The following is a 15,859-nucleotide window of genomic DNA, read 5'->3' on the forward strand; positions in this document are numbered from 1 at the left end:
TTCTAGTTCCCAGTTCTTGGGTTATTTCACACAAAAATTGTCCAGTTGTTTTTAGATGTCTTGTCATTTCATCAGATGTCAATTTTTTTTGCTTTACGGACATGAAATTCCTGAAGTGTGCATGGGATTTGAAGAGAAAAAAAAAGAATATGCTGTATTGGTTTTTAACCTATTTAATAAGCATTGTAATGTTAGCACACACCAAATACCATTGATTACCAAATTTTAATCTGCAGTTTTGCAATTCAGTCTTAAAATACTACCAACAGATTAACAAAATTTCTAAGCACTGAAGCTAGATATCAAAACCACATTTAATTAAACCTTTAAAACAACATACCACATACGCTTCTTTTTGATAGTTGGATATGACCCCCCTCATGTTTCATAAATACAGCATTGCAAACATATTTAAAATATTTATTTTGGTGAAATGCATCAAGATGATTAAATACGTTTGTATTGATCAGCCTTTGCACTTCCTTGTTTTAGCAAACAGCCTGGTTCAAACATTAGATCTACAATATACTCTTGAGGAGGAAGCAGAAGCCCTTTGGGAGAGCGTTCAACCAATCTAACTTCATTCCAAGCTCTGTTATACTTGCCACGAACTAAACTACAGCCAATGCCGATTCTGTCTGCTATCACCTAAAAAAGAAACAAAAAGTTCATTCATGCAGATTCTGTGATATACAGCAAGGCCCAGTGATGCTTAAAAAACAAAACCAACACCCAAAAGGCCTAAAGCTTTCTTGAAACAGACTTTATAAACTTCTCAAGTGTTCCAAACTTCAAACCTTTATTGCTGGTTTTGTGTAGAAAGTGTAGGCTTTTAAATGTTCTTTCTCGCATATCGTATGCACAACATGAAAAACTTTCATTTTAACTCTTTTCAAACAGTGATACATTTATCAGCCAGTCCTTCATATCTCAAATAAAGTGCAACACCCACAGTACCCAGCAATGTTTTTTGTCTATTTGGAAGACTTACTTCTGAACAACATTTTGAAGGATATTCAAGCGATGAGGTGTAGGCACACTGCACACATATAGCTAGTATGAAATATTAAGTGTCAAAATGTAACATTTTTATCAGTGTAAGTTTAGGACTGTTGCTTCACTCTGAAGCACAGTCCTTGCTTTCCAGCCCTGGAAATGTGGGAAGCAATGAAATGCGAGGCAAGTGTCTGCTAGATGAAACACCTGCCTTTCCTCTGGACTGCACTATCACAGACTGACCTATAATGGTTTCCAGCTACCAAATTGCTTTTTCAACACACATCTGCTGTGAAGGAATGAAATCCTGGAAGATTTTTCACTTGTTACAAATGGATAGATACCCATTGCTTAGAGTGCAGTGGCTTTAAGAGAGATGACCTGTCCCTACAAAGTTCCTTAGGACAGTGGAGCATAATTAATTCATGCCCTCAGAATGTCATAAAATAAGTCGGAAACTTTCTCTCCCTGTGGATACCATAAATTTAGGGTCATACTCTTTCTCCTGTGTACTCTTTCCTAGGTCCTTCCTGCTTAATGTGCTAGGCCCTTGTTTTTCTGTTTCTTTCTAATCAAGAAAGATAAAAATCCAGCCAAGGAAAAAGGACGGGACAGATAACCAGGCTGCAGATAACTGGCTGTAACCAGTACATCTCCATACAAAGAAAGACGAAATAAAACTTCCCAGTTTCTTCTAAGAAACTAGAACATAGAAGCTGTTATATACTATCCCAGATTACTGGATAGATACCAAATAAAAATTGTCTCAGCAAGTCTACATGTGCAGCATGGAAAAAGAAGGAAGCTGCATAATTCAGTATTTTACAGTTTACAAAAAATGTGAAATGTTTTGACTCCAATTCAAATACTTTGGCTTTTTGCCATTTATCAAGTATTCTGCTGATATCACTTAAGACAATTTAATGACAACAAGAATGTTTACAGAAAGAAGCAATGCTGGCTTGCATTCACTGGGAAATCAACTTTGCTGTTGAAAAATTAGGAAAGTATATACAAAAGATTTTGCATGAATATAAATAATGTATTATACTTATGCAAATATACTTTAGTTTAGATTATCCATTTAACAATAATATGTTATGTTGCAAAATAAATGATAATGTACCTTGAAAAGTAAAGCTCTGTGATAGAATGTCCCTCTTTTGATTTTTGCGATAGGCACAATGTTGCTTTTCTGTTCAAATTCTATTTCACTCATGTTAAGTTCCCAGCAGAAGTTATGTAGTTGCTCTCTTTCAACCGTGCCACCCATCTTGTCTGCAACAAACCTGTTCAAAATGCATACTGGGATCAATGACATCTATAATTCCTCTTGTATTTATTGCAAAAATGTAGCACAATAAAACATATACAAGCAGGAAGTGAATGACCTTTAAGACTGTAATACTTTTTCTACTTTTGCTTAATTATTTTTTTAAAATTTAATAATTGGTATTTTAAATATGCTTACTGATAAATACAGATAACCATAACTCAGATCATTCATATTTGTCACAGACCTAAACAAAGGTGCAAAAGCAGAGATTCTGAAGAGGTGCAGTATAGGCACAAAGTCCTCAGAAAAAGTCATCAATAACAGTGTAATTACTGAGGAAGTAATTACAGAAGCTGATGATCATGTTTACAGGTAACAGATTAGGTGAGTTACATGTTACAGTCTGCAAACCTATCATTTGTTTCAAATAGTAATAAAGGCATGAGAATATGCATGACAAAAATAAAGCCATAGGTAATGATCCCAACATAGAAAAGCAGCTGTATTAATTGAAGGTACTCATCTTCTACATGTGCTTTCTTATATTGAAGCCAGTATTTTGGGGGTGAGTGGTATTTATCCATTTAAACAAATGCCTCAGGAACAGAAACAGATCAGAACTCACTGTCAGTGCAAGCTCTGGCAAAAACATGTCTTTTGGGGGACTGTGCACACACAGGACCAAGCCCTGGTTTGTAAGTCTCCCCATACACACACACCTTCATCTCCCCAGTGCAGATCACTGTATGTAAAGACCTTTGTTCCCCTCAGTGTCTCAGCCACAGGCACAAGGGTTATTGAGGTCTCTCATTCTGGACAAGATGTTGCATAGCTGACATGAAAATCACAAGCCATCGCTTCAGACAGGGAGCTAAAACCTGCATCCCCTCCTCTGAAGAAGCAGTGAACATGTTCCTCTGCCCAGCACAAGCAAGGCAAGCTCCAAGGACTCACTTCTCAAAATTTAGAGTTGAAGAAGCATTGGTTGCAATAGCATGGGCACAGGGAGCAATCACCAAGGGTGTCAGACAGGGTATCTTGAAGCTGGGAATTACAGGGTGAAGCTGAGAAAGTGTGGGGCTCGAGGCAGTCCCTTGTGCTGTGTGTGCCCGTGGCCAGCCCTCATTAAAGAGAGCAATGCTACCCCAGCCAACGTGATCACCACTATGCAAAGGTGTGCTGTGTTTGTTTCAAAGGAGACATCCAGCATTACTGATGTCCCCTCATCTAGCCTGACCCCCTCCCAATGAGCACAAGAGGACCTCCAGCCAGGCTGCCAGGCTGATCAGGGATGCTGCAGCTGCCTTCTCCCCAACTCCCTATTTAACACACGCTATTCAGGCAGGTGCCTGAAATGGAACACAGACAGGAAAATGCCCACAGAAAACATTCTACTTAAACTTTCCATGATTGTTTCACTGGGTTATGTGTCTGCAAGTATTTCACTGGTGTGTTAGAAGAGTGGATTTGTAAGAGAATTTTATGCATTCCACCTTGAAGAAGGCAGCATGATTTATATACAGCTGGATAGATAAGGATGAATATCTGTCTTGTCAAATCCTGCAATCAATGGAAAATTCATTCCTCATATCACATTAGACGACTTCATTAAAAATGAGAGTTAGTAAAAGTAACAAATTTTGTGAAAGTAAGTGGGGTCTGATGCCAAACTCTCCAGATTGAGAAGGCAACTTGGAAACTGCTAAGATATAAAGGTTAAACTATGGAGAAGATGAAAGCAGACACACTGCTTGGAGGCGACAGTGATTGGTGCCCAGGCTGAGCAGTCAGTGTAACCAATGAATCACACATTGATACCAACAGTCTGTACATGCACTATTGCAATGTTCTGGCACTATTAATTATCAGGATATTAATTACAAGAGCACTTAAAAGCTATGTTAGGAGACTTGTCTTATGCTTTTAGCTCTACAGAAAACAAAATAAACAGAGCTGCTGTCCCAAGGGGTTCTAAAACCAAGTAGGCAGGAAAGATGGTAGGAGAAAGAACAGACATGATATATATAACTAGCAACTATCTTAACTATTAGGTTTGGCTTCTAACCATGTTTTTAGGCTTTGTAAAACCTGGGACTCTGGGGTTCTTTGATTATGTAGATGCTATATGCAGCTGATGTGTTCACTGGAAAGAATCAGTACAGATGAATAAATGTGGAAAATAACCTGAAATTGTCTATGAGAATATTTTTTTTTAATGAGAAATTGATACTCTTTTGTTGCAAGTGATACTTTATTTAAAAATACATTAAATTAATTGCAACAAAATTAGAAACAAGAAGCTTAAAATCTAAATATGTCAACATTCTGGGCCAAAGCTGATTTGAATTCCACTTAAGCATGGGAAAATAACTATTTTGAAAAAGTTGACTTTGGATAAGAAAACAGTTATTTTACCAATTCAGCTTATGGAAATACGATTTGGTACTCACTGTGCAAGAGCCACAACCTGTTCCCGGGTATTAGTTAGTGGTAGAATTTTTTTGGAAGCATCATTAATGTAATCCATTAAAATGAAGTCAGGTGGTGGTAGCCAATGGGAACTTTCTAGATTTATTTCCTCCTGGACTGTAGGTGTAACTTGAATAACTTCTTTTGGTTTTTCCTCCTCTTTTTTTCCCTTCCCTTTTCTTGCATAGAAAAAAAAAATATACACTTATCTAGAATACTGTATTCTCTAAAGTTCAAATTCAAATACATTAGTTTCCAACAGGACACTTAGACAAATTGTCTAGGGAGAGGTGGAAGGTAGGAGACATCTTTTCTCTTGATAACAAATATCCAAAATCTACAAAGCTGTAGAGAACACTTGTGGAACATGCCCACAGGAGGTGGTTAGGAACAAATGCCACTAGCTCCATATTAATGTTGTTGTCAATTCTCATTTTATTTTTAGTTAATGGCTCTGATATGCCTTTCCCATGTATGGATTATATAGAGGAGACACTTACTTACCTACTATATACATATAGAGCATATTTTTAGTTATGGTTTAGTTTTATATGGATATGAAATAAAAAACATGAACTCCAATGAGTTTTTACTTGATAAAAATCTGGTCTTCAAATAAAGGAAAAAAATGTATCAAAAGCACAGCTTTTGAAATCTTGACAGGACATTCCAAAAGACAGCCTCTGTACTTGCAAGTTGAGGTACTTCAAGCATTATGCAAATTACAGCATGGCTTGTCAGAGAAAGATTTTACAACAAGTCTGTGTTTTTGCTGACTCTTTTTCATTGCACAAGGTTCATATTTTAGTAATGCTTGGAATCTGAAAAATTACTACAATCCTAAACAGGCATCTTAAGCACCCAGCAGAAGTATAAATGAAATTACTGTTCTGCTTAAATTAAATACTGTGCATTTGACAAGTTATGCAGCAACTATAAAATCATTATTTTACTAGAGGTATTATTAAGGTCTATACAATCAGACAGTTTAGGATCTTTCATTTGTGGGAACACGTGAAACTAGTGTTTTGTAAGCATTGTGCCTTTTTTCAGTGTAGATCCCGAAAATTTTTACTGTGAAATACAACAAAACTTCTTTCTTTCATTTAACAGTTCTGGCTTATTTTTTAAAATCTGTAATACTTCTGGTGATCTTGGAAAGAAAAAGAAAAAAAAAGAAATAAAGGACCACTAAAGTACATGGCTCCAAGACACACTATCATTATTGCATGCTCTTCAAATTATTCTTAAAATTTATACTATGAATAGCACTCTTAAGATGGAAGGCATTGAACAAAGCAAAAGGGCATACATCATTATCAGTAGTTGAATTCAAGCAATTTGTCTTCAGAATACTTTGCAAACTTTTCTTTAACCTATTGAGATTTACCATATTCACAAAAAGCCCTTTAAATAGGTGTCACAAAGCACATTATTTTAGAAGGATAACCAATTAAGATTTAATCTTTAAATTATAGAAAATTCACCACTCTCTTAAATAAACTGTTCTGGTTATTAATTACACTTACACTTGGAAAAAAGCAGACAAACAGTTTTCTTTGTCTAATTTGACTCTATCTAACTATAGCCAGAGAACTTTAGAATGCTAGATTAAGTAGCTATCTACTTATCCATTTATATATTATGGTTAAAAACACCATGTTTAAAAAATCTTGAATTATTCCCAACTCTCTGGTGTCCAGTTCAGGAGATTTTCAAAAGAACAACATTTACAAATGCTGTAATTCTTGTTTCTCCACCATTTGCCCTTTTCCCCCTTCTCCCCTTCTATCCTCCCAGTACTTCATTTTCTCTATGAGAAGTGCACCATTAAATTACAGTGCTATAGGAGAATTTGTTTCCTATTCCTATCTATTCAAATTACTCTAGAATCACACTTATTCTCCTCCCTTCCAATTTTCAGGAACAAAACACCTGAGATGGGTTTGAACAGTCATTTGTTTGGGTTTTTTGCTGCTGCTTATTTCTCTCAGGTATGTCTATGTTGTGTTCCTTGGTGGAATAGCTGATTTAAGGTTGTCTTCCACACTTTTCTCTATCTTACTCCTCAACTCTTCAGTTCATCATATCTGTCTAATTTTTATCTCATAAAGAACTGTGGAGCTGCTGTCTTACAGCTCAGTGCTATAAAATAACCAGTAACCTCTACAGGAGACTTCTACTGTCTTTTTTCCTGCCCTCTTTTTTTAATCCCCATTTTCTTGCCAGTGGGAATTTGTGACATCAGAAAAAAATCACTCTCATTTCTCAGAGCTGTCTTCCTAGTTGTGAGACTACTTGCTGTGAAAGCAGAGGAATATTGCAAAGGAGAGCTCATGGCACTTTAATAGTCTCCAAGCTGTTTCTGATTCTCTGCAACTTTAGTACAAGAGTCCAACAGGTCACCAGAGCATCAGCTGGAGGAAGAAGGCAGCTAATACAATAGTCTACCATCAAAAAGCAGCCATGACACCTATTTTCTTTCCCATTTTGCATAGCTTAAATGCTCTGGTTCTCTTTTGAAAAGGAACAAACAAGCATTGGGAAGTATTTCTTTAAATGCAGTACTGAAACATAGGATGAAATAAATACACATTTATTAGTCTACATTAAATACAATCTTTTAGCCCAATCAATGTGTATATTAGATATGAAACAGCCTTATTTAAAATGTTGCTGTCAATGAAAATATATGTCAAACAATCAACTAGGCACTTCCTCACATCTAGTTCAAACATTTCCAGCAGACAATTACAACTGCCCTTTCTCTTGGCTTTCAACTATGGTTTATGTAAAGTAGTATCACTTTTTCAAAGCAATGATTTTAAACAGTGTTCAGTAGTACCTTGCAAAATAATGATGAACAGAAACATATTATTGAGGGAAAAATACATAGGAAAAATCTAAGCATGTTTGAGACTTGGAGTCAGCTACTGACCTTCAAGTAACTCCCATATATCTCAGAAATTAATAATAATAATGATGTATGAACTATGGATTCAAAATGAATGACAATGGGGTTATAAATCATAGAATGTGATCATGACATTCAAAAGCAATTATTTCATACTTGAAGAAAGGAGTCCTTGTACTCCTCCAAGGTTTACTATGGGAAATTGAGTCAGGTATTTGTTTTTTCCTATAGAAATTTTTTTGCTTTTCAAAGGAGTTATGGTTGCAAACAGAGCAGTCATTTACACTGTAAGTGATATAAATTACATTTGAAAGCAACTATCCGAGTGTATCCTCATCACACACTGTAATAAACAAATATATTATCTTGTCAGAACAGGTCTCCCAGCTCCTGAGACTATACAAAATGGCCTATGACTCTAGAGCATCTTCCAAGGAACTCCCCACTGGAGCAGAGAAAAAAAAACTGGGGCTCAGCATCTCCCCTTGCCTCTGCTCCCTTTGACGAAACTGGCATAGGCACAGTGGGTCATGAGCAGGGCATGTGGGGCAGTGGAAGGAAGAGGGCAGAAACTGGAAGGGGGCAGAAACTGGAACAAGCCTCCTAAGGCACTCAAGCTGCTGTATCTACTCTGGTGCATCCTGAAACAGGAACCTTCCACAATGCAATTCATACAATCCATTTCAGGTGTCTACTATAAAATTATTTAAACTGAATTTCAGAAGTGCTTGCAGTCCAAATAACTAGTCAAATGGGAATGTCTGCCTTGTAAGTCAATAACTTTTGGATAGACTAGTCTGACAATTTGGGTCCTGATTTAAGTCAAAACCTGGAAGTCAGACCTCACAGTCAGTAGCTATTATCTGTTAATAATTTGCATGTCTGTTCTAAACAAATTTATATAATTCAAATATATAGATTCAAATATAACTCAAAGAATAATACTATAAGCCTTTTTCTCTGGTGCTGTTTTTGCTGAGTGAACACCATTGTCCAGGTAACTTCTAATTTTCCTCTATTGGAGATACCCCTGAATTATTGAAAAAACTAACAGAAGCTATCAGAAAAGCCAAGGACAGTTGTAGATTGTATCACATTCCTATCAAGAACTAGAGACCATTCCATCGATGGCAAGGAGGCTCTGTTTGGACTGCTTTTGGATTCCCCTGGAATCAGGCATGTACATCTGCCTTCTGCAGAAGGCACTGTTGTGGTCATGACTGTGCTGCTGTTTTACAGGAAGGGCAGCTGGGAGACCATGGCTCAGTTTCGTTCCACAGGAACAAACTACAGGTTAAGTATTTTATATTAGACAAGGACTAAAAGCCTGTCTTGGCGAGAGTAAGGAGAGTTAAGTACCTGAACAGCTCAAGTAAAATGCCCTGTTCGTTACACCTCATCGTTAGTGATCAGCCACAACAAACCACAAAGAGACTGCTAAACCCCAAATATCTTGTGGTCAGCTGTCTGCAGGTGTGAGGGACAGACTCAAATCCTCTTTCTGTAAAAGAAGGAAGTTAATTTTTCACTACAAGAGTAGAGGTTCTGATCTACTTGGTATGAAGAGACAGACTGCAGCACTGTACCTAGTGTATCATATGGATCAGGACAAGTGCTGCAAGAGTGAAGTGTTTTTAGCCTGGTTGTCTAAAAATCAGGACAGCTCTGAGCACACTCTTCTCAGCTTTTAGTCATCTGTCAACTGCACTGGAAGAGATTTAATCTAGAAATAAGGAGGCATGTAGGCAGTGTAGGAACATTTTATGGTTTAGGTTCTAAACTGAGAAGGAACTTCTACTGTAATTTCCCTGTGTCTTGATTGTTAAGTTGTAAAATAACAGTATTTCACTGCTTTCAAGGGATAATGAAGGAAAAAAAAAAGAGCAAATAAGTGTCAGCTGTTCAAATTACTGCATATAGGAGATGAAAGAAAGACTCCAAAAATATATTTAATATTGTGTTTAGGTATTTGTACTCCATTCAGAAACTATCTGTCACTGTTTTCTCAGACTTCTATTTCTAGTGTTACAGCAGTAACACAACATTGACAACTAGTACATCTGAGAACCATACCTTGACTTTTCTCTGCTGCTTCTTCCTGAAACAGATGGTGATGCATCTTGTACCTTTTGTACTACAATACTGAAACAGAATAAGATATTTTTGCATTTGTTTACAGAGTTAATATTTGCATGTGAAGCTATGAAAATGGAGTTTGGATTTTAAAGTACAATAAATATATTCAGAGGTGGTATATAAGTGAAAGAAATAACATAAGTACTAATAAACCAGACATTAGTTCAGGGATCAAAAATGAAGTATGGAATCACAGAATGACAGAATATGCTGAGTTGGAAGGGACCCATCAAGATCATCATATCCAGCTCCTGGCTCTGCACAGAACCATCCCCAAGAGTCATGCCATGTGCTTGAGAGCATTGTCCAAATCCTTCTTGAACTCTGTCAGGCTTGGTGCTATGATCACTTCCCTGGGCAGCTGTTCCAGTGCTCAACTACCCTCTTTTCCTAATATCCAACTTAAACCGCCCCTGACACAACCTCAGGCCATTCCCTTGGGTTCTGTCACTGGTCACCACAGAGAAGAGATCAGTGCCTGACCCTCCTCTTCCCCTCATGAGGAAGTTGTAAATTGCCATGAGGTCTCCCCTCAGTTTCCTCCAGGCTAAATAGACCAAGTGACCTCAGCCACTCCTCACACGGCTTCCCCTCAATGCCCTTAACCATCCTCGTGGCTCTCCTTAAATGGTGTCTAATAGTTTAATATTTTTCTGACACTGTGGCACTCAAAAGTGCCCCCAGCACTCGAGGTGAGGCCGCCGCAGTGCAGCGCAGCGCAGAGCAGAGCAGAGCAGGACAATCCCCTCCCTTGCCTTGCTGACCATGCTGTGCCTGATGCCCCCCAGGACAGGGTTGGCCCTCCTGGCCAGAGCACTGCTGGCTCATGTTCAATTTGCTATGGACCAGGACCCCCAGGTCCCTTTCCATGGCACTGCTCTCCAGCATCTCATTCCCCAGTCTGTCTGTACAGCCAGGGTTGCCCCATCCCAGCTGCAGAATCCAGCACTTTCCCATGTTGAGCTTCAATGGTTGGTGATTGCCCAGCCCTCTGATTTGTTGAGGTGTCTCTCAACAAGGGAGCCTCCTTCCAGTCCTGGTTCCAAGACATTGATGAAGCTGTTGAAGAGCACAGGGCTGAGCATGGAGCCCTGTGGAACCCCCCAGTGACAGGTCACAAGTCTGATGTCACCCCATTCACTGTAACCCTTTGTGCCCAACCGATGAGCCAGCTGCTCACCCGTCACAGGATGTGTTTATCCGGCTGGACATCTTGTGCAGGACTCTGTGAGAGATGGCATTGAAAGCTTTACTGAAATCCAAAAATCTCATTACATCAACTGGCTCACCTTGATCAACCCCATGGGTTACCTTGTCACAAAAAGAAATCAGGTTTGATGAGCAAGACTCTCCTCTCATGAAGCTGTGCTGGGTGTGACCAGTGAGTGTGTTGTCTTTAAGGTGTTTTTCAATACCTCCCAGAATAATCTTCTCCATAACTCTACCAGGCACTGGTGAAGTGAAACTAAAAGGCCTGTAGTTTCTGGGATCCTTCTTGACACACTGCATGAAAATCAGGACATTCACCAGCTTCTAGTCAGCTGGGACTTCTCTGTAATCCCAAGACTGCTCAAAAATAATGGAGAAAGGTTGTGCAATAACATCATCCAGCTCTTTGAGGATTCCTGAATGAATCCCACCAGGCCCTGCAGATTTGTAGGGATCCAGTAGGAGCAGCAGATCCTGCACAGTTTCAGGGTTGACTGTGAATTGATCATTCTTGCAGTCATGGTCCTCCAGCTCAGGGCACCCTTGGTCCATCATTCTTGTTGAAGACAGAGGCAAAGAATGTGTTAAACACCTCTGGCTTGTCTCTGTCTCTGTTTGTGAGGAGACCATCCTCATCCTGTAATGGGACAATGTTGTTTTTACACTGCCTGTTGCCATTAATATAATTGAAAAAACTTTTTATTGTTCCCCACAGTTCTGGTTGGCTTCAATTCCAGCTGAGCTTTGGCCACATGAATTTTCTCCCTATACTGGCCAGCAGAGACTCTGTGTTTTTCCCATGTCACCTGACCTTGCTTCCACTGGGCATACACCTTCCTTTTTTGCCTTATTTTTAAGAGAAGATTCCTGCTCAACCAAGATGGCCTTCTGCCTCACTTGCTTGACTTCTGACATCTGGGAATTGCCTGCTCTTGTGCACTCAGGGGGTGATGTTTAAAAAGTGACCAACACTGACGAATGCCAGCATCTCCAAAAACACGTTCCCAGAGAACCTTACTCACTAATTTCCTGAGCAGTCTGAGGTCTGCTCTCCTCAGGTCCAGAGTCAAGGTTTTTGCATTTTTCCTTCTGTTAATAGAGATTTTAAACTTGATCTCTTTGTGGTCACTGTGGCCAAAATGGCTTCCAATCTCCACTTGCTCACAAGATCCACCCTGTTGACAAACAGGAGATCAAGGAGAGCATCTTTCCAGGCCTGTTCCATAAAGCTGTCATCCAGGTTTTTAGGAATCTTCTGGCCCAGGTTGTACCAGCTGTGTGATGTTCCTGGTTAATTTCTGGCAAGTTGAAGTGTCCCATAAGGACAAAGGCAGTTGACTTGGAAGAGTCTCTTGGTTCCTCGAAGAACAATTCATCATTGTCCTGTCCAGAAGGTCTGTAGTGGACTCCCACGATGGCATCTGCATTATTTGTTTGTCCCTTGATTCTTATCCAGAGGCTCTCATCTGTGCCCTTGCCAGCTGTGAGCTCCATACATTCTACCCCTTCTATTCCATAGAGTGCCACCCCTCCACCTCTCCTGCCCTGCCTGTGCTTCCTGAAGAGCCTGTAACCATCCAACACAGGATGGATCCAGGCACAGGATCCATCCCACCAGGTTTCACTTCTGCCAGCAATGTCAAATCTCTGGGACTGGGCCAAAACCTGGATTCCCCTTGTTTGTCCCTCATGCTGGGTGCATTAAGTGTGGACACATTTCAGGTGTGGCACATTGCAGCCGACACCTGCTGAGGCAGATTGAGGGATCCTGTTAGTGCTCCTTTCCTCAAGTACTGACACACCATCCCATCACTCATCACTGGCCAGCCTGGCTTTGTCCCTTTCCCCTTTTCAGGCTGGTTTAAAGCTCTGCCAGTGAGCCCTGCCAGCTCCTGTGCTAGAACTCTTTTTTTCTTCTGAGAATGCCAATGATGAACACAAAAGTAACTGGGCAGTAAGGCTGCTGCCAACGTGCAAAAGCAAGACGCTGTATTAAAGTCAAAGAATGAAGACCTGATAGTTGAAGACAGCTCTAGGGATCAACAAAGAGCAGGGAAGTCTAATTTGTCACAGATATTCCCAGACATCTTTATGGTGTCATATACAAGCTTAAAAGGGAAGCTAATGATACTGTAACCCAAATATGTGATGTGTTGACAGAGAAGAAGTTTTTGGACTTGCAAAATATTGGTAGAGCGATCTTTGATCTGTGAGACTGTTTACAGGAAATGGCTCCCAGTTAAACAAGCCCAATACCAATTTCCTGCATTCAAATCTAAGACAATTTGTTAGGCTGGCTTCAACTTAAACAGAGAAGAAATGGACACAGGTTCTTTATCAAGCCTGAGAGCTTAATGCTTGGCTTTGTCCCACCCCTTGGAATGATGTGCTTAAAATTCCATGCATTTGTATGTACAAGAGGGCCATCAAATCATAGCTTTCATTGTCAAATGTTGACATTCAGCTCAGATGACATAATTATTACACCAGATGACAAGCTTTGTTATAACTAATAAAACACTGTGTGTCCCATCATCAGGAATCAAAGAGTGTTAAATGAATGAGTCTTCAAGGCTAAGATAAATAAAGCAACTCAACTGAATAAGCTATTTTCCAAATTCTTATTTTATAAAATATGAATGTTTTGCCTCCTAGGACATAAAAGCACTGTGCTGGGAATAAAATAGATGTCTCTATTTTTATATGTGTGTGTGAATAGATAGATATATAGACAGATAGATAGATTTTTTACTGGAACAGTGAAAACCATTAAAAAGATGAGCTATTACAACAAATGCTAGTAGATCTAACATGACTCACTTTTCTTGGGGTTTAGCATTAATGAAGATTATTGCCCGACGGTCAGTAAGCTCTTGCTTGCTTAGCTCTTCCAAAGACAAAAATTTCCCTCCATGTTTTATCTACAAGAAAATTAGCATAAAATATACGGTTTTCTGTTCAGTTAAAGAAGCAGAGTAAAAAATATATTTAAAAGATACTTAAACAGTAATTTAAAATTCCTAATCCTAAACCAAAGACTGTGTGAGAACTTATAAAGCTATTAAAAATATCTGAAATTATTTTCTTCTCAATTTGCATTTTCTTCATCAAATTTTCTTAGAAAAGATTGTTTATAAATATTTTAGCTTGTAGTTATTTGTTTGAAGCATTCCAAACAGTTCCAGAATAAGGAAATGTTCCTGCCTCTGAAGGCTTTACAACATAGGATGGAATTTTCAAAAGCAACAAAGTGCTTTAGGAGCATTATTTCACTGATTGTCAGTAAGACTGGTATTTCTAATTTATAGGGGTATTTTGAAAAGTCCTTCTCAGATTTAAATTGAGCACAGCACTAATAAGTGATACTGGAGTCAGTCTTTATACACAAACACTTCTTTTGTGAGAGAAAAGGTCATGACCAAGGTAAAAATATGAACTCTTTGCCTCCTTATGTAAAAATTAACAAACAAAGTGTCCATAGGTCATATAATGTCAAGTTAGCATTAAGTATAGTGCAGGGAAAGAGACCTAAAGAAGAACTAAAGTTTGAGAAAGGATCTGGAAGGGTCTGAACAGCTCAGATAGGATTGGGAAGAACACAACTAGGGAATACCATGAAGATGATTTCATCCATTAAGAAAGACAATCAAAATAGATCTGTATAACAGCTGTGAAATTTCAGGACAAGAAAACAAAGTATTTTCTGTAGCCAGAATTTGGCTGTTGCTACAGTTCTCTTTCTAAATTAAGGGGAAAATGTCACTCTTTCTAAATAATTTGTTTAGAATAGCTTACCTGACCACAATCATAGAATCCGTTAGTAATGATATTACTTGATGATAAATATCCCATCCGGCTGTACTTTTGGGAAAGATTGTTATCAAGTAGCTTTTCCAGAGCAGCTTCACTAAACTCACTTTTACGCTTTGTTGACAGATTAATTTCTTCTAGGATGTCTAAAGCACTGATAAATAAAATACAAAGGCTAATTAGTCATTAAATACTAATTAAATGTTATTATACAGCTCAGAGTTAGTTTTCAGCATTACCAAGGCCAAGATGGATTCACTTCCAAGTGCTGATCTTGTGCCCTCTGGGCCAGCAAGGAGTGGCTGTGCCACACAGAATTCCTTCTCTGGGGAAGGAAAACACCGTGCAGTGCTCAAAAGCAAAAGCAATTCCTTTAGGTAGTTAAATGCTACCTAAAGAAATGCAGACAAGATGCCACAACCTTTTACCTAGAAGGATGTTATAGAGCACCATAGAGAACTTGGGAGAAAAAACATGTAAAAGGAGTAATTATCAGAGCTGACCATATGATACAGTCCAGGCAGCCTCTCTCCCTCTCTCTCTCTTTTCAGCTGCAAGGCAATTTGCAGATTCAGTTGTGCATTATGCAATGTGTGAATCCTTCTGGTCTAGCACTGTTCCTGTGTTTGGGGGAACACAGCTGGCAGATATTTGCTAAACATGAACAAGCATGGAAACACAAGGAGTTGTATCAACACCACCAGAATGGCAGGATTTTTGCAATGTGGACATAAAAACAAAGTAACATGGGGACAAGGGAGGATGGAAATTAATTTCCTAAGCTTTTTCTAGTGCTGAAACCCACAAAGTGACAACTTTTGACCTGAAAAACTTAGGAAAACATCACTAAGAAAATAAAGGAAACTGAGTCAGGAAAACATTATATACTGCAGTTCTAAGACTGTTCAGCAATGAAAAAAAAAAAAACACCAGGAAGAAAGGATTATATATTCTCATGTGTGTCTTAAGAGTACATATTCAAATATCTTTGTGTGACTATGCACACATGCAGATATTCTTCATGTCCCAAGGAATCAATTTTATATATA

General features: G+C 38.7%; 1 protein-coding gene across 5 annotated transcripts in view; it reads right to left on the bottom strand.

Moving 5' to 3' along the window:
- Positions 1-406: 406 nt before the first annotated feature.
- The window catches only part of ARMC3 (armadillo repeat containing 3), a 63,299-nt gene continuing 47,846 nt past the window's right edge, over positions 407-15,859 (bottom strand). For all 5 annotated transcript variants that reach the window (XM_053997619.1, XM_053997609.1, XM_053997624.1 and 2 more), the window contains 6 exons: positions 14,796-14,964; positions 13,821-13,921; positions 9,729-9,797; positions 4,723-4,920; positions 2,123-2,285; positions 407-648 (listed from right to left, as the gene is read on the bottom strand). In XM_053997619.1, the coding sequence (XP_053853594.1) occupies positions 448-648; positions 2,123-2,285; positions 4,723-4,920; positions 9,729-9,797; positions 13,821-13,921; positions 14,796-14,964 (901 nt within the window). In that variant the 3' untranslated portion in view covers positions 407-447. The remainder of the gene's footprint in view (positions 649-2,122; positions 2,286-4,722; positions 4,921-9,728; positions 9,798-13,820; positions 13,922-14,795; positions 14,965-15,859) is intronic.

The sequence above is a fragment of the Vidua macroura genome, chromosome 1 (assembly GCF_024509145.1).
Source record: "Vidua macroura isolate BioBank_ID:100142 chromosome 1, ASM2450914v1, whole genome shotgun sequence".
In the NCBI taxonomy this organism is placed as follows: Eukaryota; Metazoa; Chordata; class Aves; order Passeriformes; family Viduidae; genus Vidua; species Vidua macroura.